General features: G+C 38.5%; 1 protein-coding gene across 2 annotated transcripts; it reads left to right on the plus strand.

Moving 5' to 3' along the window:
• Positions 1-679: 679 nt before the first annotated feature.
• LOC117709292 (cytochrome P450 2J3) lies at positions 680-27,815 on the plus strand. 2 transcript variants are annotated; one of them, XM_034503580.2, is made up of 9 exons: positions 680-1,147; positions 5,669-5,831; positions 7,500-7,649; positions 8,035-8,195; positions 11,738-11,914; positions 13,940-14,081; positions 17,536-17,723; positions 19,468-19,606; positions 26,764-27,815. In XM_034503580.2, exons 1-9 carry the CDS (start codon positions 938-940, stop codon positions 26,940-26,942), a joined length of 1,509 nt encoding a protein of 502 aa, XP_034359471.1. In that variant the 5' UTR covers positions 680-937; the 3' UTR covers positions 26,943-27,815. The 2 variants fall into 2 exon arrangements, with proteins under 2 accessions (XP_034359471.1, XP_034359472.1); XM_034503581.2 differs by lacking the exon at positions 19,468-19,606 and having other exon boundaries at positions 794-1,147; positions 26,764-27,018.
• Positions 27,816-27,910: the final 95 nt, after the last annotated feature.

Below are 27,910 nucleotides of genomic sequence, written 5' to 3' on the forward strand. Positions count from 1 at the left end.
TATATATATATATATGTGTGTGTGTGTGTGTGTGTGTGTGTGTGTGTGTGTGTGTGTGTGTGTGTGTGTGTAAGTGCCTATAATGAAATCGATTAAATTACATACTAATCCTAAAAGTTAATAGGGAGGGAGGAAGAAAACAAACTGATGATGGAAGAATGAGCTAGTATGCTCAAAGGGCCGCTTTCAATTCTCTAACACTACAAAAGGGGGCTGGGGGTGAGGAGGAATCAAGACTAGGATGTACTTTCAGTGAAGAATCTATGGATTCACTTATTCACCATGAATAGCACTGTCAAAGCTGGTGAGCTCTTATTATAAAGAGGCCAGAGCGCTTCCTGGTGTACAGCCCAGAAACATCGGATGATGCTGTCTTTCTTGTTTCTGAAAATTGCAGTCACTGGTGAAAGATTGTTTATAAAACAGAAGGTCAGATACACAGATTCTCTGGGCTACATGCAAATCACAAGCCTGAGAACCAGAGGGAAAGACTTTGCATTAGAACTAGCTTCTTTGTCCTGACTTGTTCCAGTGGCTTCTTGCCGGAATTCACCTACACCCAACCCCCCACCCCACTCCCACAGGAATAGATTCCAAAGTCTGAAGAGAAGACTTGTAACTAGGGAAAGGGCGTGACCAAGAGCCTTGAAGCGGGGCCAGGGAGTTGTTTGGATCCTTTGGAAGACAGGGTAAAAGTGAAAGAGCTCTGGGAACAAAGCTCAGTTAAGGCTTAGGGAGCTGAGAAGCAAAGTCTGGCCAAAAGGGCTGAAGTGATCAGAGCTGGGCAGAAGAGTCTGCAGGGGAGAAATGGGCGGTGCCCTGTAGGGACAAGGAGGTTTAACCGCAGGGCTGGCCCACTTTGGGAGCTACTGGCAGAGGTGGGGACCTGCCCCAATTCAGATTCTCATTCCCCTAAAAGCTTGCTAGAATACCAGCCATGCTTGCTGCAGCGGGCCCTCTAGTGGCTGTCATTTGGACCTCGCTCTGTCTCCGGATTTTGCTGCCGGCTGCTGTGACCTTTCTGTTCCTGGCTGATTTCCTCAAAAACAGGCGCCCCAAGAACTACCCTCCAGGGCCATGGCGCCTGCCCATCTTGGGTTGCTTGTTCCATTTGGACCCCGAGCAGCCCCACCTATCCCTTCAGCAGGTAAGAAGAGACAACAACACTTCTTGCTGCTTCCTGGGACTGAATATTGGACCTGGTTGTAAGGCTGATGCTGACAACCTACTAACCCAGAGTTTAGGTGTTCAGATTACAAATAGTTGCAGATTTTCTTGTTATCTGCCGATGAAAGATTCCCAGTGTGATTTTATGGCCAGATAACATGCTGTCTGTGATTTTAATTCTTGTAAATATTTTAAGGTAAATTTGATGACATAATAATTTATCTTGATAAATACATCATGTTGATTTAAGAAATGGGATGTCGGATATTGGTTACAGTACCAGTCGAGGGTTGTGTGTGTGTGTGTGTGTGTGTGCGCGCGCGCGCGCGCACGTATTGTGCGAGGGGCTTCAGCTGGTCTGAGCATTGTGGGAGGGGCTTTGCCCACGCTCAAGTGTGTTTCCAAATCAAGGAGTCCACATGGATGAGAAACCTTACAAGTGTGACAAGTGCGGGAAGGGCTTCACCAGAGCTCAAGTCTGCTTGTCCATCATTCAGTCCATACGGGTGAGAAACCTTTTAAATGTGACAGGTGTGGGAAGGGCTTCAGTCAGAGCTCAAAGCTGCACATCCACCAGAGAGTCCACACCAGAGAGAAGCCATATGAGTGTGAGGAGTGTGGTATGAGCTTCAGTCAGCGATCAAACCTGCATATCTACCAACGCGTCCACACGGGAGAGAGGCCCTACAAGGGCGGGGAGTGTGGAAAAGGCTTCAGCCAGAGATGTGAACCTCCACATCCACCGGTGCACCCACACTGGAGAGAAGCCCTACCAGTGCTATGAATGTGGGAAGGGCTTCAGCCAGAGCTCAGACCTTCGAATCCACCTCAGAGTGCACACTGGGGAAAAGCCCTACCACTGTGGCAAGTGTGGGAAGGGCTTCAGCCGGAGCTCCAACCTCCACATCCACCAGCGGGTTCACAGGAAGGAGCTCTAGTACCTGCCTCCCACAGTTTCCAGCTTAATATTTTGTGTATGTAGGAATGTGTGTTCATTCAGAGAGGGGTACATGTGTTGTGCTGGTGTGTGCATGCATGTGTGCACGTGTGTGGAGGTCAGAGGACATCTCAAGTGCTCAGATGCCTATCACATTTTTGTGTGAGACTGGGGATTTGTGTGTCAGTCATGGTATGGAATGTCACCATGTAAGCTAGGCCAGAGTCCCATGAATCTATCTATCTCCACTTCCCAGCTCACCATGGCTAGGATTACAGGTGTGTGCCACCACACCTAACGTTTTCATGTGTATTCTGTTTCGAGTTTCCTAGACAAGAGCTTTGTTGGCTAAAAATCAATACTAATTAAAGAAGAAGAGGTCATAAATCTGAGGAAAAGGAGGGAGGGATGACTCTGAAGGGACTGGAAGTTAAAGAGAGAAGGGTAGAATGATGTCAATACATATTTGTGTATGAAATTCTCAAAATTAAAAATTTATATTAAAAACTAAAAAAAATTCAGATTATCAGCCCTTCTCACCTCTACTGGTAGCAGGGTAAATTGGAACACTTTTTTTCTCTCTTCTCTCTGTGTATCTCTGACATTTCTTAGGTTTAAAAAATGTCAGGGAAGTCTTTCAAGGTCACATTTCTCGAGATTTGTGGCTCAATGTCATGTCTCACTAATCTTAGTGTCTTAGTTTTCTTTATTTGGAACATTCACTCTGCTGAATCTTGCTGTTTGAACATTGTAGGCTTATAGCAGAGTTTTTGTCTGCTATTGATTTTGCTACATCTTATGCCTCCTATTTCACTCTGTTGCTATTTTTTTCTGTTATTTCCAGTTTGTAGGTTATTTATCATTCTGAGCTTCATTATTTTAATCAAGTTAAAACTTCTTTTAAATGACAAACAATGTTGCACAATGGAAAGTATGCATGGCATCTTCTGAGAAGTCCTCTGCATCTTCTAACCCACATGAAACAACTACAGACAAATCTGGCACACTTGAGAGTCAAAGGTTAGAACTCCAAGAAATTAGCTGGCCTGTCTATCTTGATTAGTGGTAAGAAGGGGCTGTTTCATCTTTGAGCTAGGAATATATGTAGTCAAAGAGCTTGTGCTTCTGAAAAGAAGACATTAACTTTAGTACCATGTCTTAGAACAGTGGTTTTCAACCTTTCTTACGCTCCAATCTTATAATACATTTTCTCATATTGTGGTGACCTCCCCCACTTCAAGAATGACACTTTTTAGTTACTACTTCATAATTGTTTTGTTGGTCTAAGGTAACCTCTGTGAAAGGGGTCATAGCCCACAAATTGAGAACCACTGTCTTAGATGCTGTTTCTACCTCAAGAATAAGCGTAGGATCCAGATGGCACCCATTACCAGTTAGAACTATCTTAACGTAAACCAAATTTTTAGTTATTCCAAGGACTAGTTTGTCAATATTATGAGTCAATAAATCTTTCTTGAAAGGATTAAAAAAACTCATGGAGACATTCATGAAGATAAAGTTAAAAATTGATCTACATTTCTATGTGTACATTACTTACATCTTCTAGAAGAAAAGACATACAGTTTTTGAGTCTGTCCTTAGTAGCAACACTGGGAAAGTTTTTCTAGAGATGAAATGAACTTAAAACAGGAGTCTTGGTTAAAAATTAAAGAAAGGCTGCATACAGGCTGTATTGTAATGTGTATGTAAGATTCCAAGATGAAATCAAGACATTACATTTGTTTGAAATGGTTTATATAGGATGAGGGCTCTGTGACGAATTCTGTAGAGTGTGCATGCACAAACATGACAACGGAGGATAGTAGCCCTTCTGTTTAAAACCACTGTTAGAGCTACACATGACTTAGAAGAACAAAAGGAAGAAGTGAGGTCTCCAAAAAGCTAACTGTGGAGTGTACATGGGGAAGAAACTTTGATACTGCTCATACTCAGTGGTTCAACTCAATTTTCACAGACTTGAACATTCCACATCATCATGGACATTCACTTCTTCTATTCTGTTTCCCTCTTCTCCTTCCACTTGAAATTTCCATCTCTCACACTCATGCCTGCTTCCCACTCTGTTACACTCAGTAAATTCTGAGATCATTGGATATCTCAAGGTCATGTCTTTTTTCCTCAAATCTTACATAATATCTTGGGATTCCCTCTGACAGACAACAGCTTTGATTTCTTGACTACACTGCATCATTTACAACTTTTTTGTCTTTTGGGGAAGATGGAAAATGTTCATTATGGTGATGAGTTATAAAGCTGATGTGATAAGACATAAAAAATGCCAATCTACTACTAAGTGAGTAATAGTGAGTAATTACTAAGTGGGTGTCCATGACCAGAGACCTACACTGTACTTTCCTCTCATCATCATGATTTTGTGCCTCACACTTTTTGAATATAAAGCTTGCTAATTTCTCAACAATGTGGAGGGTGGGTGAGTGTCTAAAATGAGAAAACAGGGTGACTTTCCCATTTCTACTTTCATTCTTCCTTACAGAACCCAATGTGGGAGGGATAATTATTTACCTTTCATAACTAAGGTTCTAATTTTTAAAAGATAAAGCAACTTCCCCAAGAGTCCATAGACAGTGATGCACAGAACCAACATGTTCATGTCGCTCCAGAGGTGCAGGGAAGTCTCCAGCCCAGGCTCTGCCTTTATTACACTCTCCATATCTAGCATGGTATGAGGAGGGCACAGTCTCTTTAAGTTAAACAGATAGTTTAATTTGTTAATAATTCCATGCTTGCTACAACAAACTTTAAAGATATACTTTCAACCTTTGGCAGATTATGAACATAGTTAGCTGGCCTTCACTGGCATCTAGGATGCTTCAGAATAGAAATGTTGATTTAAAATGCTTATGGTTTCATAACTTAGTCTAGGAACTCATTAATGATAATTTAATTCATATTGACTGAGTACATGAATGAAGTTTTTGGAGGAAATTCTAATAGTAGTGAGGAGAAGAAAAAAGTAGAGAAGAAACATTTCCAGCACATTGAAATGTCTCCTCCACACACAAATGCACACAGTTCACTCAGAGTTAATTACATCAGTTACACAGAAATCTTCTGTACATAGTAGATCTTTGAGGGCATTATTCTCTGGCTAAATAAGGATTTTTATAAAACTACACTAAACATGTACAGAGCTTTCTTGATCTTTGGACTGTCATATAAACTATATTTTTGCCTTTATTAGAATTCAGGATGCCTCAGGTAAGAGAATTTTCCTATTTTTGCTACACATATCCTCATGTCTTCTCCTAGGGACATAGGGTACCTGCAAACCTAATTCAGATTTGCTGAATTTATTGGAATTTTCTGCAAGGAAATTTGTATTCTTATTGTGTATCAAAATTGAACTTACTGCATTATGAGTAAAAATTTCTAAACATTTCTTCAGAAGAAGATGCTTGCTTTCCTTTCCCCCCACACAGTCCTCACAGACGACTCAGCATTAGTCCCATTGGTTCCACACATGCCTGCCATATTTGGACACACAGACATGGGCTCAACTGTGACTACTGTAATATTTTTCAGTTTGTGAAGAAATATGGAAATGTTTTAAGCCTGGATTTTGCTAACATACCTTCAGTGGTTATAACTGGCATGCCCTTAATCAAAGAAGTCTTTACTCAAATGGAGCACAATTTTCTGAATCGCCCGGTCACTCTTCTCCGAAAACATCTCTTTAACAATAATGGTAAGTTTCTTGATCAAGATGTGATGTGTTTTATTATTTTTGTGACATGATAAAGGCTGTAACTTGGCAATATTACCATAAACCAACTGTCATATGTAACAGAAGCAGGATGCCACACTCATAGGAGGACTTACAGTGTCTCCCTTCTAGATTCAGGAGAAACCATGTGTCCTCAACACCAACTCTTGATGCTTTGTTAGTAAATCCAGCCAGACGCACTGTGATCTCACTTCCTTTCTCCCACTCCAACCCCCTGCCATAGAAAAATAGACCAGTTACCTTCCTCCTGGTGATACTCTTCTTATTTATAACTCCTCATACTCAATCAATAAAGTGATGGCAGAAGGGGTCTTTAGCCTTCTGGTCAATACTATAACAGGCTGGTGTGAATACTTATTTTCATTTCAAAAATAATCAGAAAGTCATTATCAGACTTCAAGTGTATTAACTTATTTCATGGGGAGAATAAAAAGGATTTGAGGATTTCTCTGAAAGTTACAGAACTGAGGGAAGCATAGCGTTGTACATGCCATGAAAGTTGGTAGATGCAGAATACACCAGAATGATCTTCCTCCCTGCTTCTAGACTCTCTCTGTGTGGGGTACTCATCCTTCCTACTTTCTTGAGTCATCTATTCACTTTTTATTGTATATTTTCTCTAGAACATTGTCCATAAAGCTTTCTTACATCATGTGTCTTGTATTATCCATGAGTGTATTACTGTTATTCAACTTCACATGTGTACCAGTGAATTAGTTAACCGGTCTGGATTCCAGCAAGTCTAGCACACTGTACCTCTACCAGGCCTGCAAGATCTCTCTGGATTTGCGAATAAAAGATATGCACACACAAAGATATTTTTAATAGGACTTCCTAGCTCAATAGCTGGGCACTTCTAAACCTCCCTGCAGCTTACACACATTCACTCTGGTATTCCTGGCGTAACACCTTCTAAATCCATATTTTACCTTTGCTACCCAATTACTTTCTGGGCAGTCTCTCCCCTCCTCCATAGGGCTGCATGCCCTTTCCACCTACATTGTTGGATGACTTTTCTCATGCAGCTCTTAAATCTGATCTGTCTCACTGGAGTCATGGAGATTCTTCTCTCTTCCCTCTCTCCCTTGGTCCCCTGCTGGTGGAATCAAAAATCCTGCCTCTGTCTCCCTGCCTAGTCATTGGCTGCATAGCAATTCTTTATTACCAATCAAAGCAAGCTGGGGGCAGGAACCCTTAAGTATGGAAGCATGGCTTTTGGGAGCTGAATTAAGACAAAGCATTAAAAGCAATTCACAACAAACATAAATTTCTAAATTTGTGTGATCAGAGTATAATCTTCAGATCTGGAGAAACTGAAACATGAATAAAAGTTTCTATCTACTAACTATATTTCTTTATAAAGTATAATTTATCCCTGTGTCTCAGTTTTTGCATCAGTTAGAATGGGCCTGCATTCTGAAAGTACTAAATCACATAATACACAAAGAATGTTAAACAAATTATGTAAGTAATCTGTAAATATTAGCTCCATTGCTTTGGGACTGTCTCTCTAGATAGCTGCCAAGTGCCTTAGTAACCCTCCTTTTCATCCTGCATGTGTCCATCCAGTTTGTCAGGGAATTTTAAATGAGACACACAATGCCATAATGCAGACTCTCCTCTTTCCAGGATTGATCTTCTCCAGTGGCCAGACGTGGAAGGAGCAAAGAAGGTTCGCCTTGATGACACTGAGGAACTTTGGCTTGGGAAAGAAGAGCTTAGAGCAGCGAATACAGGAGGAGGCCCACCATCTCGTGGAGGCCATAAGAGAGGAGGGAGGTAGGCATTTCACAGAGCATGTTTGTTGAATAAATTCTTATTGTGTGCCTAAGAGTTTATCCTGGGCCTAGCCACTGAAGACTCCACAGTAAACTTATAACTATGACCTTGACCTAGAGGACTGTAGCTAGCAAATGAAATGGTTTATTAATCACTTTGCTGACTGGAAATCCTGGTAATCAATCTGACTTTACAGCCATTGACAGAAACCTTGGTTCATGCCAGCCCTGTGCATGTGCTGTGGCAGAAGCACATCCTTTATTTCATTCTCTGCATTCTCCAGCATTAATGTCTGGGAAGGGACAGCTGAAAGATTGTTTTCTTTATAGACAATACAAACATAAATATCTTTAAATGGCCCAACTTTCTCTTTTCCCACCTCCAGGACAGCCTTTTGATCCTCACCTCAATATCAACAATGCAGTTTCCAATATTATTTGCTCTATTACTTTTGGAGAGCGCTTTGAGTACCATGACAGTCAGTTTCAGGAGGTGCTGAAGCTACTTGATGAGGCTGTGTGTTTGGAGTCATCAATAATGTGCCAGGTAAGCACTCTCAAATCTCAGGATGTTAGAATGGGATTAATTCAAACAGATAGATTCCTCTTTTTATATTTTAGAGCTTTTGCAGTTATTAATTTTTTATCATAAAGTTGAGTTTTATACAAATGTATTCAAATCTCTGTTAATTTCAATGTTTTGATAATACACAAAACTTGTACATGAAAATAATAGTACCAACATTTGCAGGATGACTGTGTATGTGTGAATGCTGTTGTTGTTGGAAAACATCATCCTATTTCCAGTTCAGGTTCTTTGACATTCTTCTGTGTATGCTGCTTTTTGTTAACTGATAAGTTTGAGAAAAGTGTGTGACTTTCTGATATTAATCCTTTCTCAATATTTGGGCTTTTGAGTTGATTCCAGACTAGTGATACTGTTAATAAGGTTGCAGTTGATATTCTAGTTCAAGTGTTCACCTGAATCCAGTCATTTGTTTGTCTTGAATTTGCATTAGCACATAAAAAATAACCTTAAGTTCAAAAGTAGATCCTATTTTTATTTCAATCAATACTTAATGTGTAACACTGTAACATAAAGTTTGCCCTTCATCCTTTAACCCCAGCTGTCCAAATTCTTGTCTCTTTAATCATTAGAGTTGTGCAAACATTTCCTACAGCTTACTGTTATCTCAGCCATATTTCTATCTATGAAAGACCGTTTAAAAAAAATTAACTCATAAGGTTACCCACATATATTTCCTTGCAGTTGTGTTGATAGTCCATACATTTGTATATGTTTAAATTTCATGTTCTCAATGGACAATTTGTTCTTGCTTCAATTACATGTCATTATTAAATTTTTTAACTGTTTCAGTTTTGAAAAGTGCTTTAATTTTGAAAATTGAAAGATCATATAACAGTAGGAAAAATATAATTATGACCACTCACACATATGAATCAACTCCAACAAGGGTCCACAAACATCCAGTCACACATCAGTAATATACATGACCCACTACTACTGCCTTTACCTGGAGTTATGGAGCAAACTCCCAATGTCTCTACTATATCTGTGCTGGTTATTCCATCTAATGGGCTAAAATTTCCTTCTAAAATAGAAGAGTTATTTCTTGTACAATGGAGTTCTGTCAACTTTATATTTCAAAATGGTTTTCAATTAGATTAAGTAAATAACAATGGGTGTCATCATGATATCTTCTTACATGTGTCAATATTATTTTACTAACTATTTCATCTCAGCAAATCAACTTGATCCCATTCTCCCTCAGTTTGCTTTCATATCAAGTGGACATGGATTTTATTTTCACCCCACTTAGGTCTCCAGATCTTTCTCACCTCCTGACTTGTAAATTCAGGAGTCTTGTTGCCCCAATTTATCATGTTTCTTGTTTCAGTTTTTGAAATCATTAGTTTGGTTACCACTTCTGGAACTTTTTACAGCCTCCTCTAATGGAGCTAGTCTTCAAAGTTAATCTACAGTACTACTCTGTGAGGTGAAAACAAACTCTTGTAGCAACAACTTTGTGTCTTACAAAATATAAAAACACACATAAATTCAATTGCAGCACTTTAGTATATCACAAAGGCCAATGAATTGAAACAATGCCAAAACTACTGAGTGTGCTATGAAATTTCAAAGGTATTTAATTTATTGTAGTGTTAAACATATAAATTAATGATATACTTGAAGGAAATGGGAGAGGGACAAAAATAGGTGAAATAATTTAAAAGAAGAAAGAAGAAGAAGGAAGGAAAAGAGTGTTATCTACCAGGTAAAACTAAAATGAAGGACAGAGACAAAAATAGATTTATCAATAATAAAAATGTTCAAAAGTAAATGTAAAAAGAGTAAATATGTATAAAAATGTAAAATATACATATCATTTTTAAAGCCAATAAGAGAAATTCAAGATATAAATAAGGAAGGCACAGAATACAAAAGAAAAATGAAAATGAAACTAAAGAAAAGAAATTCTATTGCTAAAAATAAAGGCATAATAATAATTTGATAAATGCATGAGAGAAAGTAATCAATAAATGTGCTAAGTAAAATTTCTCAGCATATAAAGGCTCTTGCTGCAAAATCTGACAACCTGAGCTTGATTCTGGGAATTGACAATGTAGAAAGATAAAGCTATGTCCCTCAAGTTGTCCTCAGACCTCCAGATATGTACCGTAACATGTGAGCATAGGTACACACACATGCACACACACACACACACACACACACACACACACACACACACACACGCACACACAATAAATAAATAAATAAATAAATAAATAAATATAAACGTTTTTAAATTTAAAATTTCTTAATGAAAATAAAGAGAACATTCTGCTAAATGTGTAAAGAATAGTGGATCACATAGAAAAAGAACAACAGCAAAAAGATGTTGATCAACTTTGTTTGTGGTTCATCCAAAATTAGAGACTTTAATTTAAATACATGAAGGAGAAGGGCAAGGGAATGTATGGGGTTTTGCTTCCCTTTGTTTGTGTTATTGCTGAGTCTATATGGGTAAATGTCTAGTGTCTATCAGAGTTGTATTGAAAACATAGCCATCATTTGTCTTATTTACATATTAGGGTGATAAAAGGTTATGCCTACTCCATGGAATGCGAAGCCAAGTGTGGCCAGCAAAGTCCCAAATTTATTTCCCAGCACTCATGTTGGATGGCCAAAAAACCTGTGACTCCAGGAGACCCAATGTTTCTGGCTTCAGTAGCCTCCTGAACTCCTGAATTAATTGCCCCCCACATACATAATTTAAAATAAAATAAATATTTTTAAATGATTAAATTATGAGGATTAATTTGGCATTATTTTATAGTTTAAAATTATCTGAGTTTTCTCATGTTTTAACTTATTAAATGTTCTCATTTAAAATCCCCAAATATAAATTGACTACACATTTATAATTTTCTATCACTTTAGTCTTTGCCTTAAAATTTGATCATTGTTTGGGCTAGAAATGGCTTAAGTAGTTATGGGTATTAGCTGGTCTTGTCTAGGACCACAGTTCACTTCCCACCAAGTGAACAGTGAGTCACAACAACCCATAACTTCAGTTCAAGGAGCTCTAATACTTTCTTCTGCCTTCTGTGGGTACCAGAATCATGCAAAGCATAAACACATAAAACAAAATAAACTCATCTAAATAAAATCAACAGCTTTAAACATCCGACATCTGGAATAATTAATTTTGTCCTCTTTAAATAATGAAGGATCTTTAGCACAGCACCAGTGCAGTGTGATGTGCCTTACTATCCTTATGCCTTTTAGTTTGTTCCTATTTTAACAAGAATATATACAATTAATTGATTTTCATGTTCTCTTAAACCCAGTCTTATAATTGGAGCCTCTTCTTCAATTCAGTTTTGGGTGTTAAAGTCCTTTTCTGGTAAAATTAAAATGTCTGTGGAGGGTGGGGCTATATATAGAGAGTGAAACAGGAGTCAAGAAGGCTCCATTATCCCACTGTAAGACACAAAAGGAAAGACAAGACTGTTTTGAAATGTGGCACCATGTGTCTAACTGACTGTCTTATTTTTTCCAATCAGCTCTACAATATTTTTCCAAAGATACTTCAGTATCTTCCTGGATCACACCAAAAACTTTTCAGAAACTGGCGAAAACTGAAATCGTTTGTTTCTGATATTATTAATATTCACCGGAGAGACTGGGATCCAGATAAGCCGAGAGACTTCATTGATGCTTTCCTCAAGGAAATGGCAAAGGTGGGAAAGATGCTTGCTGTGTTGTCTTTTTGCAGAAGCAGCAGCAGTTTAATGGTTTTTGGTTGATTCTGCAGTGTGTTTCCTTGAGCTCATTGGTTTCACATGGCACAAATATGTTCCATTACAGTACTGTATGATCCTTGTATGACTGTTGGCCAGGAAAGCTTTGTATAGAAATAGTGAGAACTCAGATCTGATTCTATAGGACACAGATCCCTTTGTTATGTCTCTTTCCTTCATCTTCAATGCCAAGACTGTAGCATCAATTTCTCCCTGATCACTGCTTCCATCTTTATATTTCGTCACTTTGATTCTGAACCCTGAGCTCCCTCTTATAAGAATAATTCAGTATAATCTCTGTTTTTGAAAATAATTCACACTTACAAGGTTTATTATGGAGTATCAAGTAATATGCACATAAATGAAGAGATGCACATCTGTGGATAATTACTTACCACACTACAGGGAAATTAAATAAAAAGGATATAGTACTTACGAAGTATATGGTAGCATTTATTTAGGATTATTAGGGTCATTCTAAGCCATTTGTTGTGTTGGGAGACCATGATAATGACAGATACTATATTTACATATCTCTCTTTTAGCTTTTATCCATATGTAAATGATCTGTGTCATAAATGAAAGTTCCAGTTAAGCTCCAGAGTACAATTGTGTTACAAGTTGTTTCTAGGGACAGTTACTGACTGCATCTCACTCACCCCTGCAAGACAAAACAAAATTCAGCTGAATGCTGAAGTTGAACTCTAATGTTTGGATGAGGCCTTCTAACTCCCATAATAAACATCCAGTAATACACAAGAGGCTAGACAGTGGCCAGTTTGTCGTGGTGGTTACTTTTGCATCATTAAGACAATACCTGGCAAAAGCATCACAAGAGATTTGTTTTGGCTCACAGTGTTTGGAAGTTGGGTCTATCACTGCAAAGAAGGAATGTTAGAGAAGCTAAGCTTAAGGTAGCAAAAAGCCTATGGTGAACTCTGGCCCCATAATGATACATTAAGAAGCAGGGAACAAGGCAAGATCTGGGGCCTGGACCTTAAGAATCCTACCATTGGTGACTGGATGCATCCCGCTATAGCACCCCGACCCCCCCGCAATTTTATAAAACCTCCAAAATACTTCAGACCACTAGGAACCAAGAATTTAAAACATGAGCCTGTAGTAATTCTGAAATTTCACTAAAGATCCAAAACATATCACAAAATATACAGACTTGAGCTCACCAGGCCTCTTACTGGCACATATCACTGGATTAGTGGTATAAGCTAGAATAAACTGGGTTCCTTCTCTGACCAGGAGCAGAATAGTAAATTTTTTATCCTCTCTTTAATTTCATATGTTTTGGATAATGTAGATAAAATCAATGTTTACTTTTTTCCCTCGGAGTTAGAGACAAATAATTACTTGTCATACACAGGTGTTAGACCATCACTATTAAGAGCAATTGTAACAAATTTATGCTTCTAGAGGAAGCTGGTAAAGATGATGCCGTGTCATCAAAAATAACTGATGGCATCAGAAAAGTCTTACCCTGAAAAGATTACTAGTTGGAGCAGACAAGCAGTGAACAAAGAGAGCTGATTTGATTCTTTCTGGTATCGACAAAATCATTTGTTGGGTCTTGACTACTTACCTGTGGTATCTCACATAATTGAAACGGCATTTTAAGGTGTGTTTTTTTATTCTCATCTTATCAACCTAATGAAAAGAAATGTTGAGTGAGTCCCCTAGGCCACATATTTACTTAGTGAAGTGGCTGATACTAGAAGACAAATGTAATTTTTCTATCCCATTTTCTTATCTCTGGACAAAGGTTATCTTAAAATTAATCAGAAGAAATGGTTGCAGTGATTTTCATCCACCCAAGTGCCATAATGCTTTAGTTAGCTTGTAGCACTTGGGACAGGAAAATGCTTCATGAGGCAGTCAAATGGAGTGTCACTTTATATGAATCTTTTCAAATTTAAAACCTCTGAATCAACAAACACACCCTGCCTTTTCCAGTACCCAGACAAGACTACTACAAGTTTCAATGAAGAAAACCTCATCTGCAGCACTCTGGACCTCTTCTTTGCCGGAACAGAGACAACATCCACAACACTGCGCTGGGCTCTGCTCTGCATGGCCCTCTACCCAGAAGTCCAAGGTGAGTGTGTGGTGACTGCACCTGGACAAAGTGGAGTGATGCTTCTGGAATCTGTGGTTCAGATGGGACCAGAAGATGGCATGAAGAGGAGAGGAAAGGCCTAGGAGGTAATGTGCACTTTGAAAGAATCATATTCTCCACATGTTTCATCAGGATTATGATGGGTTCATCTCTCAAGGAGTTGAGAGTAGAACAAAGAAAGGAAAGGAAGTGACACTGTGGTAAATTCCAGCAAAGAGTGACTTTACCCTAAGAGCATCCACAGGTTCCCTCCTTCCTTTTTAGCAACACATTCCTATTTTCCCTGGATGTTGTGTAAATGCATTAATCAAGTTTCTGGAGTCATGTGATAAGCTCCTCTCTGTCTATCCTCAACCCCACCCACCCTGCATGGTAGCATTCCCGTAGAACATGTCCTATCTTGTTGTTGTCTTTATTCTTGTGTCTATATCATGACAATGAGTCTTGCATCTGCCAAAAATTTACTGTTTCAATTTCTGCCAAATCTGGAAGGATCTTGCAAGGCTCCTCCTGTTTAAGGTGCTTCACATTTCTCCATAAATTTACTAACTGGGGTATTGCCGATTTCTCCCTCCAGAGATGAGCAATGTTTCTCCATCACTGAGCTTTGTATATTATTTAAATGTCTCTCCACTCTCTGTTGTCCATGACAAAGGATGGTCTGTGCCATAATTTCTCTTTCTCTACATTCTAGAAGAGTTTAGCTGGTGCTGTGTAGGACCATTTTTTTTTTTATATCATGAAACATTTTTCTTATAAAATTGTAGCTCACAGTTTATTCATTTATAAAGTCAATTTAGTCCATTTTGATAACCAAAATGATTAAGAGTTTTACCAATAAGATGAAGTCAAATTTGTCCATTATCTTTATTTCATCTTTGGGTGAGTGACTCTATGTGGATGTATATATGTGTTTATGTGCTTATGCATGTTGAGACCACAAACCAACTTCTTCAGAAGTATTGTTAACTTCTTTTTTTTAAGGAAAAAAAGATAAGTTCTCTCATTGGCCTGTAATACAAAAATAACCACTTGTATCTACATCTCCAGCATATTAGGATGACTAGATTTTGCCATCACATCTGACTTTTTTATATGGATTCTAGGGACCAAACTTAGGTCCTGAAGCTTTCAAAGCAATTATTTAACCATCTTAGTTATCTCCCCTGGGTTAACTTTATTTCTTTATGAGTGTGAAATATGTACTAATATGTAACTATCTTTACCTATATGCATCTTGAATCACCATTTAAAATACATTTTTTCTGAATGTATTTTATGCTGTAATTATACTGAACTTTTTTGGTTACATTTTAAGGGATGTGGGAAAATGCCATAGTACAAGTGCAGTGGTCATAAGACAGTTTGTAGAATTCCGTTGTCTCTTTCACCATGTAGATCCTAAGGTTTAATTTAGGATAGGTAGTTCAACCCTGTCAGCCATACAGCTGTCTTGAGACTACATTTTTTTTAATTTAAAATTAACTTACGGCTGGGCAGTGGTGGCACACGCCTTTAATCCCAGCACTTGGGAGGCAGAGACAGGCAGAATTCTGTGTTCGAGGCCAGCCTGGTCTACAGAGTGAGTTCCAGGACAGCCAGAGCTACACAGAGAAACCCTGTCTCAAGCCCCCCCACCAAAAAAAAAAATAACTTACTTAGATTAAACATTTGACTCATGAAAATAAGATGCCAAAATATCAGTAGATTAATATAATACATTTATAATCATGTTCATTTTACAACATCCATAGTAGTCAAAAGATGGTGAAAACCAGTGCACCAAAGTGCAATGAATAAATAAAGTATTGGCTATACATGAGATCAAAAGAAAATTTAGTCAGAGATAAGAAGTTCTTTTTAATTTTTTGATTTATTTTATACTATGAGTGTGAGTACTTTGCCTGTGTATGTGTACTACATGTTTGTCTTATACCTGCAGAAGTAAGAAGAAAGCATCAGAATCCCTGGAACTCAAGTTACAGAAGGCTATGAGCCATCATATATGTGCTGGGAACCAAGCACAGGTCCTCTGCAGGAGCAGCAAGTGATCTTAACCATTGAGCCACCCTCCAATTCCAGAAAATGAATTCTGACACTGTGTTATTTCAGGACACTATGCTAAGTTAAATAATATGATCCCAAATTATAAATACTCTACTATCTAACTGAAAGAATAGTCAAACTGTGTACCACACAAAAGGGAGAATTCAGAGAGAGGGAAAACAGTATTTGTAACATGGACATGGACTATTTTTGCAAAGATAAAGTTCCAGCAATAACATGTACAACAACATAAACATATTAAATGCTAATAAATTACTCATGTAAAACTGGTGAGAAGAGCTGTAATTGGTGGCCCACACCATTAATTTCAATACTTGACAGGTTTAAAACTGGTGTGTTGAGAGTTCAAAGTGATCCTTGTCATATAGGTGGAATCCTGCCTTAAAAGTCAGCATGGTGATAGCAATAAATTTTATATTATATGGATTTTATATGAAATTAATTTTCATAACTAGAGCAACAGTAAAGGGTGTAAAGTTCCAAATTCATTTAAAATGAAATGTATAGCCAGACAATCAAATAAAACTAGTTCAAACTCTATTACTCTTGAGAAAGAGGAGTCATATTGACAGTTTGCAGAATAAATCATTTATTGCTGTTCAAGTTTGTGTAAATCTCAAAACATTCTCAAGATAAAGCAGACTTATTCTCACTAATCACAGAAGAAAACTGAAGCTCAAAGAATTTAATCATCTTCACCAGAGTGTGTCCAGCAACAGACTGCTGTCCATGGCCCACACAGATATATCTCCTTAAGAAATTAGACTTTACAGATGTGCTATAGTCTGAACATTTGTGTCCTCCTTGCCAAACTCCTGTTCAACTCTAATTCTCAATGTGATTGTTCTGCAGATTAGTGCCTTTCCAAAAGAAGCACCAGAAAGATTTCCTTCTCCTTGTGGCATAAGAATACAGGAAAGCTTTGGCACCTATGAGACAGAAAATTTTGTCTACAAGACAAGAAAACTTATAGTGCCTTGATCTGTGAAATTCCAAGCTATAGAACTATAGGGACTACATTCATGTTGATTTTTAACCCTCTTAATGAATGGTGCTTGTTTGTGGAAGCCACTTGTTTGTTGAAGCCTGATTAGATACTCCTATGAGCATATCTGAGATATTTAGTTCCGAGTACATCAAATTTTATGATTACGTTGCCAGCACAAAGGAAGTTATTAAATTTATAGTTTTATAAAACAGCTTTTTGAAAGGTTGAAGAAACTTTTATTTCTTTATATCCCAGATACTAAGATGAAATAAAACCAAGTGAGATCTCAGAGACAGCTTCTATATGGTTAGACAAAAAGCATTAAAGTTTTAAAATTAATAGAATTTTCTGTTTTGTTTTGTTTTGTTTTGTTTTCAGAAAAATTGCAGGCTGAGATTGACAGAGTGATTGGCCAAGGAAGACAGCCAAACCTGGCAGACAGAGACTCCATGCCCTACACCAATGCTGTAATCCATGAAGTGCAGAGACTAGGCAACATCATCCCCTTGAATGTTCCCAGGGAAGTGGCAGTTGACACCAAGTTGGGTGGATTTAACTTGCCAAAGGTACATACTTTCCCAGCTTCTGACCCTCCAGTTTATCTCTGCCATCATCTTGGGCATCTGAACTTAAAAAGTGATGTGAATTCCTGACCTAAGAAATCATTTCAACGGGAAGAAAAGTTTACTTTTTCTAAAACCTTCCAGGTGTATTAGTGGATATGCAAATCTATTATGAGGAGTCTAGAAGGGAAGATTTTTAGATCAGATGTATTTGGGCCAGACCTGGCTTTGTTTCCTAAGGGATGCTTCAGCATCTTTCTGTTCTAATGGTGGCAAAGGACCTTTGTGGCTGAAGTAGAGAGCTCTCCTTATGTTTACTGTTCCCTTTACTATTGATCAATTCATAGCTTGAAGTTTGGTCTGAATTTTTCCAATGCTCTTTGCAGTTTTCTGTCCATTCACTTAACTTCCAATAGCTAAACTACCCTTTTCCACAGAATATATCATTAACTCTCTAGATACTGAGAAATATAGTTGACTATGTTGAAAGGAGACAGAGAACCATGGCCTTGAAGCAGATAGGCCTATTTCAATGCTGACTTCACTTTCTACCACAGTACAGGCACATTACCTACACAATTACAGCTTCAGCTTCTGCGAAATTCATTCAACCCAATTCATAGGCTCTATATGGAAAAAATAGATTACATATATTTAGCCTTATATTCAAGATAGAAATTATTATTAATTAATCAAGGTAATGTTTATTAAACAGCCATAAAGTTTGAGTCTGAACTAGGGATACCTGAATAATAGGAGACCCTACACATAAACTATGAGGACTATTGGGAAGAGATAATTCTGTTTCTCTGTGATACTGACAAGTTGGAGTGAGAAGCAACTGCTAAAAAGCATCAGTGGTGCTTCTGGAGGAAGAAATATTAGAGCTGAGAACTGAAGAAGAGTCAAGAATTAACCATAGGCCAAAATGGAAAGGGGTATTCCTTTCAAAGCAAGAAGCATAAGAACATGGCCTGTTTGAGATCATAAATGAAGGCTACTGTATTAGGAGACTAGTGAGAGAAAAACAATAAACATTGACTCTGGTGGTACACAAGATGAATCTTTGATTTAAGAGTATGAGAAGCCCACTTTTCAAGTTTGAATGAATGGATGGGCAATGTAACTAAGTCATATGCACAGCCCATTCAGCAGTCAAACTGGGAAACAGAATCATAGATATTGACTGGTTGCAAGAGTCTAGAGGGAATGGATGGCAGTCTACACTAAGGTTGCAGTGGGAAACTGGAATGGAGGTAAGGGAATCAAGAGACATTTGGAGAGTGGACCAGCTTTGCTGATGATTAAGCAACAATAAGGAATGGCTCACTTTGACTCTGGATATTGGGCCATGCACATGCCTTGATAGGGATGCTTTTTGATACATCTCTGGGTCTTTGACTAACTGTAGTGAGATAGGATGTGATCTCTTTGATAATGTATGGAAAATAATGGAGAATCAGAAATGAAGGAGATGTCACATAGCTGCTGTGATCTTAATTGAGCAGCAGGTTCATTATCTTCCCATGAATGTTTTTTGGTTATCTTATCAGACTTATACTAACCACTTTTAGTAGGCATGTCCTTTAATGAAGTGTAGTTTACCCACTTGTACTCGAGGAATAGCACGTAAGTTGGGTAGAGTGGGAAAGTTTAGGTTGTCAAGTATCTCACACGATGAAGCTTGAGAATCACCTATCTGTGCGGGAGTCTTCATTAAGCCTTTACTTTCTGCTGTCATTTCTAGGGTACCATGGTTCTATCCAACCTAACTGCACTGCACAGGGACCCTAGAGAGTGGACCACACCAGATACCTTCAATCCAGACCACTTTTTGGAGAATGGACAGTTTAAGAAGAGAGAATCCTTTCTGCCATTCTCAATGGGTGAGTTGTGACATGCAGGAGAGAATTCAAAACTCCTGTGTATATTTTCCATCCTCTAGTCACTATACTTCTGTGCTCTAGTTGGGATGGCTCCAGATGCGCATGTCCATTGTGAATCAATTTTTGTTTTTTTTTTTTTTAATTAAAAGTTTTTTATAATATATCACAGTGTCCTCTTTTTTTTTTTTTTTTGCCAATTTCTCAATTGTTCTACCTACCTTCTCAACAACTCTATAACCTTTTCTTCACTTTACTGTCTTTAGAAAATAAGAAATCAGGTAAACACACATACACAGAGTTGAAAACAAAACCAAAAGAAACATAGAGACACACACAAAGAATTTAAGAAAGAACAAAAGAAACACACACTCACGTATATACATACACACAATTAAATCCATAAGAAGAGGAAATCATAATTATACAAGCAAAACACTTATACAAGGCAAAGATCAGCAAGACCAACAAAAAATAAATAGCCTAAACAATGCAAAATGAAACAAAATGTTACCATTGATTTTATTTTATCTTGTCCATCTGTTGTTGTCATGGAACCTACCCCATACATCAGTCCTGTTGTCTGGAAGACATTGTTTGCTTGGAGTCATTCATCCCTTCGAGCTCCTGTAATCTTTCCACCTCCTCTTCCACATAGTGCCCTGAGCCTTGAAGGTAGGGATTTGATGAAGACATCCCATTTAAGACAGAGGGTTTCAAAAAATATTTTAGGTTTCGCACTTTGACCAGTTGTGAGTTTCTATGTTAGTTCCCACCTACTACAAAAGGAAGCTTCTCTTATGATAGCTGAGCAAGGGACTTACCTCTAGGGACAACAGAATATCATAAGGAGTTATCTTACTGCTGTGTTCTTTTAGCAGAATTTTAGTAGTATTTGGTTTTTCTTATAGGCCTGTGGCCTATTTAGTCTACTGTTGATGGCTACCCAACAAGTGTCTGATATGCCTTCCCGACATGGAGTGGGCCTTAAATCCAGTAAGGCGGTGCTTGAGAACTTCTATAATGTTTATGCCACTATTGCAACAGCATGTTTTCTAGACAAGTCAACACTGTAGTTTTCAGGTTTTGCAGCTGGCTTGATGATTACATTTCTATTCAGCGTGTGGTCTAATACTGTAGTGTTTGAATGCCAGAGTACATTGCAACATCACAGCTTCAGATTACCCTGCATAAGCTTCCTTTGATAAGTTTATTCCAACACTAAGAACAGAATCCCAGCCCTTTGTCTCCAGTTAAAAACAAACAAACAAACAAACAAGCAAACAATCAAAACAAAAACAAAAACCAAGAAACCTGCATAGCTGTCATCTTTATTGAGTTTTAATTTTCTCCATGTTATTTTAAAAGGGTGCTCTCTCACTTGGAAATAAACTTGAGCTTTAATAAGGACATGGAAAGATGCCAGGCAGAGGGGTGGTCTACTTATCAAAATGCACACATGAGATAATAATTCTAAATGACACATTATTGACTAAGTGAGATTCTGCTCTAGGTACAATCTCTGGCAAGGTCTTCTATTGTTATAATTTTAGTTTTCTATTTATAATCTAGTAGATGAATTTACGAATTATAAAAGTCCTTACCTAACATAATTCACTCATAGAAGAGGTGGTATAAGGAATAAAAATGCCTTAGTCTTTTCAGTTAAATAATTTCAACTTTTATATTACAGCACTCAGTTTCTGACATGTCATTTCCACTAATAAATCTTTTCTTGTTTTTTGGTTCTGACATAAAATTCTGAAATGAAGGGACTATGTCTCTCTGTGAATGCCACAAGATGTTTTACCTGGTGTTTGCTGTAATTGCAGTGAGAGGGATTGTAAGAGACTCATGACTGAAAAGGCAGAAGAAACCTCTGGGGCAAGAGAAAATGAAGTGGATTATTTTCTTTGTAGTTTGAATAAAGCACCCTTCACTTCTCCTCTGATGTGAAAATATCTTTCCATCTTTATTAGCTTTGAAATAAAAAGAGGAAAACAACGTGATTCACTGGTGCCTTGCTGTTAGGAATTATTTTATACTCTCTTTTTTTTTTTTTTTTTTTTGGTGTGGGACCCATTTTATTTATTTTTTTATTGGGTATTATATTTACATTTCAGATTTTATCCCCTTACCCCACTTCCTCCCACCACCCAGAAACCTCCTATCGCATCCCCCTTCCTCATGCTTCTATGAGCCTGTGCCCCCACCTACCCTCCCCCACTACCCGCTCCCCACCCTCACATTTCCCCCCACGCCCCACTCTGTGTTCATTTTTCATGGGACCAAGGATCTCCTCTCCCACCTATGCCCGACAAGGCCATCCTCCCCTACATATACCGCTGGAGTCATGGGTCCCTCCCTATGTGCTCCCAGGCTGGTGATTTAGACCCTGGGGGTCTCTGGTTGGTTGGCATTGCTGCTTTCCTCATGGGGTCATAAACCCTTTCTGCTCCTTCAGTCTTCTCTCTAACTTCTCCATTGGGAAACCCCTGATCATATCAGTGGTTATCTGTGAGCATTGTCCTCTGAATGTGTCAGTCTCTGACAGACCTCTAAGGAGACAGCTATATCATGTTCTTGACAGCATGCACTTCCAGCCATCCACATCAGTGTCTAGCTTAGGTGGCTGTACATGATAGATACCCAGGTGGAATGGTCTCCAGATGGCCCTTCCTTCAGTTTCTGTCCCATGTTTTTTTTCCATATTTCCTCCCTTGAGTATTTTTGTTACTCATTTTAAGTAGAACTGAGGCATCCCCTCTTGGTCTTCCTTCTTCGTGAGCTTCATGTGGTCTGTGAGTTGAGTCTTTGCTATTCCAAGATTTTGGGCTAACATCCACTTATCAGTGAATAAATACCATGTGTGTTCTTTTGTGATTGGGTTAACTCACTCAGGATGATAATTTCTAGTTCCATCTATTCACCTAAAAATTTCTCGAATTCATTATTTTTAATAGCTGAGTAATACTCCACTGTGTAGATGTACCACATTTTTTGTATCCATTCCTCTGTTGAGGAACATCTTGGTTCTTTCCAGCTTCTGGCTATTATAAATAAGGCTGCTATGAACATAGTGGAGCATATGTCCTTGTTATATGTTGGAGCATCTTCTGGGTATACTCTCTTAATTACAGACTTCACTAGCAAGCACACTGTCTCATGTATTCCAATCTGTCCATCCATAATTGGAGGGAAATGGATTGGTATCTTCTTTATTCCTATAAACAAACTCAATATAATCCAAGAATATGAATTAGCATATTTGGGCTATTTCTAGTCCAGATCTAGATTTCAACTAGATTGTAACTCACCTCCTCGTTTACAGTTCCTTTTACTATAAGATTCACTGAGTTCATGTATACCAGTGTCTTGCTGCATAACAAGTAGATTTAATCCATTACTTTACAGGTATTACTCACCTGTATACAGGTGAGATAAGTGATCTTACATGTGTGAAAGCTGAGCTGGTTACATGTAAATCTATCATGGCCGCACCTGAAAAATTAGTATTATTTCCATTTTTTCCTTTATTTAACAAACCAGCTGTCAGATAATAAGGTAGTGAGAATATTCCAAGAGGAAAAACAGAAACACACAGGCCTGGTAAGGTCTAGTCTATGAATTGTCACATCATGACTTCTACTGAATTGTGGTGACCTATTTAAACCACAAGGCCAACCAGAACTTGAAGTGAGGGAAAGTATTGCAGTCTTTTATTGGAATAGCACTGAAGAACCAGGACACATGATATAGAATTTATTGAAGAAGGCAGTGAGATCTGCCTTGCTTTCAACATCTCTTTCTGATGGAGTGGGAAAAAAGTTCAGTTGCCTAAAGACTTTCACACTAGTGTGACACAATGAAAACTATTACGCGCACCTCCCATGTCCTCCCTCACCCATGGGAGAGAAATACGAGAGACGCAATTCGGGTAGTTACTGCAAAACGAGGACTTTACTTCTTGTCACGGTAAAGCGGAAAGACGCGGAAGGACTGAGATGCGGAAGGGGCCTAGCTTAAATACAGCCTAGATTGACGTATTCACTTCTGATTGGCTGTTCGCTCACCACCCAATATTATGCCTCGGGATTGGCCAGTGACTTTGGCGCGCCTTTTGCCTTTTGCAACTGCGCAGTTAATTGTTTACAAGTGGGAAGACACGAGGCCAGCGCCATCTTGGAATGGAGCCACTGACCACGGCTTCCTACAGAAAACAAGTTAAGCTGTGCAGACCGTAGAAACCTAAACTGTCTCTTGGATTAACATTGTGAAAAAAGCTTCCAGGATTTTCTGCCTCGCTCTGACCTTTGATAGGAGTCAACTTTCCCACCTGCTTTTTTTTTCTACTTCCTATGTGCAGCATCCCTATACGAAGGAAATTTAGATATCAGGAAATTTAGATATCTGTCCTCTTGGCAAATATAAGTAGGCATTGGGTTGTTATCTGTGAAATATTAAGAGAGATGGAACAATCCTTCTTGAAACTTCAAATACTGCCTGTCTATTGAAAAAAGCACTGGCAGCTTTATGCTAACAGACGACTTTTGTACCTTAATATATTAAATCACTGATTTATAGGAGTTATGCTGGGAAGAACTTTAATTAAATCCTGGATCATTTCTCTCATTTTAGTACTGATGGAATTCAAGTGTGTTATATGATGTGAAATGGCCCAACCATGGTTTTCATCAGGCAGTGGTGGTTAGCTGTCTGTCATTGCAGCACAACTGGCATACAACATTTGAAAGGAGAAAAGGTTTACTTTTTTAATTGGATATTTTCTTTATTTATATTTTAAATGTTGTCCTCTTTCTTGGTCTCCCCTTCTGAAACCTCCTATCCCATACTTCGTGTTCCTGCTTCTGGGCGGGTGCTTCCCTACCCCCCACCCACACCAACTCCTGTCTTCCCTCCCTGAAATTCCCCTACACTGGGTCATCAATCACCCTCAGGCCCAAGGGCCTCTCTTTGCACTTATGTCCAAGAGGGCCATTCTCTGTCACATATGTGGCCGGAGCCATGGGTCCTTCCATGTGTACTCTTTGATTTGTGGTCCAGTCCTGGGAGCTCTGGAGGGTCTGGAAAGATGACACTGTTGCTCCCTTAATAGGCCTGCAAACCTTCTGAGCTCCTTTAGTCCCTTCTCAAACTTTTCCACTGGGGACCCCATGATCAGTCCAATGGTTTGCTGTGAGCATTCTCCTCTGTATTTGTCAGTCTCTGGCAGAGCCTCTCAAGAGACAGCTATATCAGGCACCTGTCAGCAAGTACTTCTTGGGATCCACACTAGCTTCCAGGTTTGGTAACTGTATATGAGATAGATCCCCAGGTGGGGCAGTCTCTGGATGGACTTTCCTTCAGTCTCTGCTCCTCACTTTGGTCTGTGAATTGAATCTTGGGTATTCTGAACTTTTGGGTGAATATCCATTCACTTATCAGTGAGTGCATATCATGTGTATTCTTTTGTGACTGAGTTTCCTCACTCAGGATGATATTTTCCAGTTCTATCCATTTGCCTGAGATTTTAATGAAGTCATTGTTTTCAATAGCTGAGTAGTATTCCATTGTGTAAATGTACCACATTTTTTTGGTATCCATTCTTCTGGTGAAGGACATCTGGGTTGTTTCCAACTTCTAGCTCACAGCAAACCATTGGACTAAAAACATATGCTAAAAACATAGTGAAGCGTATGTCCTTATTAGATGTTGGAGCATCTTCTGGGTGTATACCCAGGAGTGGTATAGTTGGGTCTTCAGGTAATACTATGTCCAATTTTCTGAGGAACTGTCAGGTTGATTTTCAGAATGGTTGTACCAGCTTGCAATCCCACCAGCAATGGAGGAGTGTCCCTCTTTCTCCACATCCTTGTCAGCATCTGCTATCACCTGAATTTTTGAACTTAGCCATTCTGACTAGTGTGAGGTGAAATCTCAGGGTTGTTTTGATGTGCATTTCCCTAATGACTAAGAATGTTGAACATTTCTTTAGGTGCTTCTTAGCCATTCGAGTTTCCTCAGTTGAGAATTCTGTTTAGCTCTGTTTCCATTTTTTTAATAGGGTTACTTGGTTCTCTAAAGTCTAACTTTTTGATTTTTTTTTTATTTATTAGACATTAGCCTTCTATCAGATGTAGGAGTGGTTAAGATTTTTCCCAATCTGTTGGTTGCCATTTTGTCCTTTTGACAGTGTCCTTTGTCTTACAGAAGCTTTGCAGTTTTATGAGGTCCCATTTGTAGATTCTTGATCTTAGAGCATAAGCTATTGGTGTTCTGTTCAGGAACTTTTCCCCTGTAGAAAAGGTTTATTTTGACTCTTGATCTTGTACCTATTCTTTGATTTATTCTAAAGATTTGAAAATGAGTAGTCTTTGTTTTCATCCTTTTAAAAGCATGTTTATCCCCATAGGCTAACTATTAATATTACCAGCCCAGGAGCCATGGCAGGAAACAGACTGTTTACATGTTTGTAAAGAGAGGAAGATTTAGCCCTTTGAAAATGAGTGGGTTAGTCAAAGTCACACATTTGTGTCTGGTGGAGCCTGCTGCAGAGCATGGATTCCTGACTTTCAGGTCATGTTTCTCCTGACAGAGGAATTCTTCTAGAAGAATCTTGGGAATTTACAACAGAGTTGATTCTGATTCTCTTTTAGCAAATTATCAATCATATGCCTAGGCATACTTGGTAAGATGAAGATGAAGAGAACAGAGATGAGTTAAACACATTGCTTGACACACAGGCACAGACTATATCAGTACTATTATAACTCACAGTTATTGAACATTTTTTCCTGTAGCATCTACTTTTAAAGATTAAAAAGTATCTTCTAATTTTTTATTTGTTGCACCATCGTCTCCTCTATTTCTTATATTTATGTGAGTTTGAGAAGCACTTCAGTTATTCACGTACTCCCAGTCAACACAGGCCCCTTCTCCTATTCTCCTATGCCATGCTTTCTTGAGTTGATCCCTGAAAGCATTCAATTTGTGATCTTGGACTTTCACTTTCTGTTTTTGGAGGAGGCAAAGGAAGATGCAATTTATGGGGCTAAAATTTTAGTGTCCACTCAAACTCTTCAAGTGGTAGTTAGAGACACCATTCCCTGGACATATTAGTGCCAGCTGAGTAAATTAAATTTTTTTTTTTTGAATTACAGGAAAGCGAGCTTGTCTTGGAGAACAACTGGCCAGGTCTGAGCTGTTCATTTTTATCACTTCTCTTGTCCAAAAATTTACCTTCAAGCCCCCAGTCAATGAGAAGCTAAGTCTGCAATTCAGAGTGTCTGTCACCGTTTCTCCAGTCAGTTACCGCCTTTGTGCAATTCCTAGACTGTGATGTTGAAGGAGGAAAGTATGAAGAAATGGCATCTTCACGAAGACACTGGTGCCTGCTCACATTTGAGTGGGTAGAATTAAGGTGACTGTAGGAGTCTGTGCAATGAGACTAAGGAAATTGAATCAAGTTATGGGTTCATTAAATAGAAAGCCATTTCTTGGCTCAGTGACACAGGTTTTCAACTGAAGACATGCAGAGAAAAATGATTTCTCCAGAAAAGAAAGTGGTTGCAAGAATCATGGGGGATGGATTAAGTGGATATATACATCATAAAAATGATCATAAAAGTTATACCTTTACTTTGCCTCTTTCTTTTCTCCTTTTGTTGTTGTGCATTTTCTTCTGGAGTGTAGACATGGTTCATCTATATGTGCTTAAATGGGTAAATAACAATAACTGTGATTCTGTGGTGAAGACAGTATAGATATCCACCCAAAGGCTCTCCTATTTCTCAGATCTGCAGCTGCCTTGCCTTGCTCTGCCTCTAAGTGGCCCATTTGAAAGTGGGCATGGCAGGATGACTCCCAACAGGCAGGCTAAGCAGGTGCTATGGAAGCAGTTTCTATAATTTACTTATAGCAGTTGGACTTTGACCTTGGACTCAGGACATGGTAAGGAGTAACCACAGAAAGGCAAATTCTGGAAGCATTTCAATTTAGGAAAGTTTTCCTGTATCCATATTAACCTTTTTACATAGGATTCTCCACTAAACATTTGTACAGGAATGTTCTCTCATAGAACTTGGCTATCTTGGGTATTAATGTCACTTGCAACTGGCCTTTAAGATTATGTCATTCTTGAGGGTAAACCAGGAAAGAGAATAACATTTGAAATGTAAATAACTAAAATGACCAATAAAAAATGATTATGTCATTCTGCTTCGTAGCCTGAACTTACTGGGCCCTGGCAAAACATTTTTTTCAGTGGGGCATATTAAGTGAAAGAATCTTTTCTGGGAGAGATCAGTG

Source organism: Arvicanthis niloticus, chromosome 5 (genome assembly GCF_011762505.2).
Source record: "Arvicanthis niloticus isolate mArvNil1 chromosome 5, mArvNil1.pat.X, whole genome shotgun sequence".
NCBI classification, from domain to species: Eukaryota; Metazoa; Chordata; class Mammalia; order Rodentia; family Muridae; genus Arvicanthis; species Arvicanthis niloticus.

Excerpts from the sequence above, each read along its gene's own strand:
- LOC117709292 (XM_034503580.2), top strand. The coding sequence starts at position 938 with ATGCTTGCTGCAGCGGGCCCTCTAGTGGCTGTCATTTGGACCTCGCTC. Across the intron at positions 5,832-7,499 it reads ACATCTCTTTAACAATAATG|GATTGATCTTCTCCAGTGGC; the intron begins GTAAGTTTCTTG and ends TCCTCTTTCCAG. Across the intron at positions 17,724-19,467 it reads GTGGATTTAACTTGCCAAAG|GGTACCATGGTTCTATCCAA; the intron begins GTACATACTTTC and ends TGTCATTTCTAG.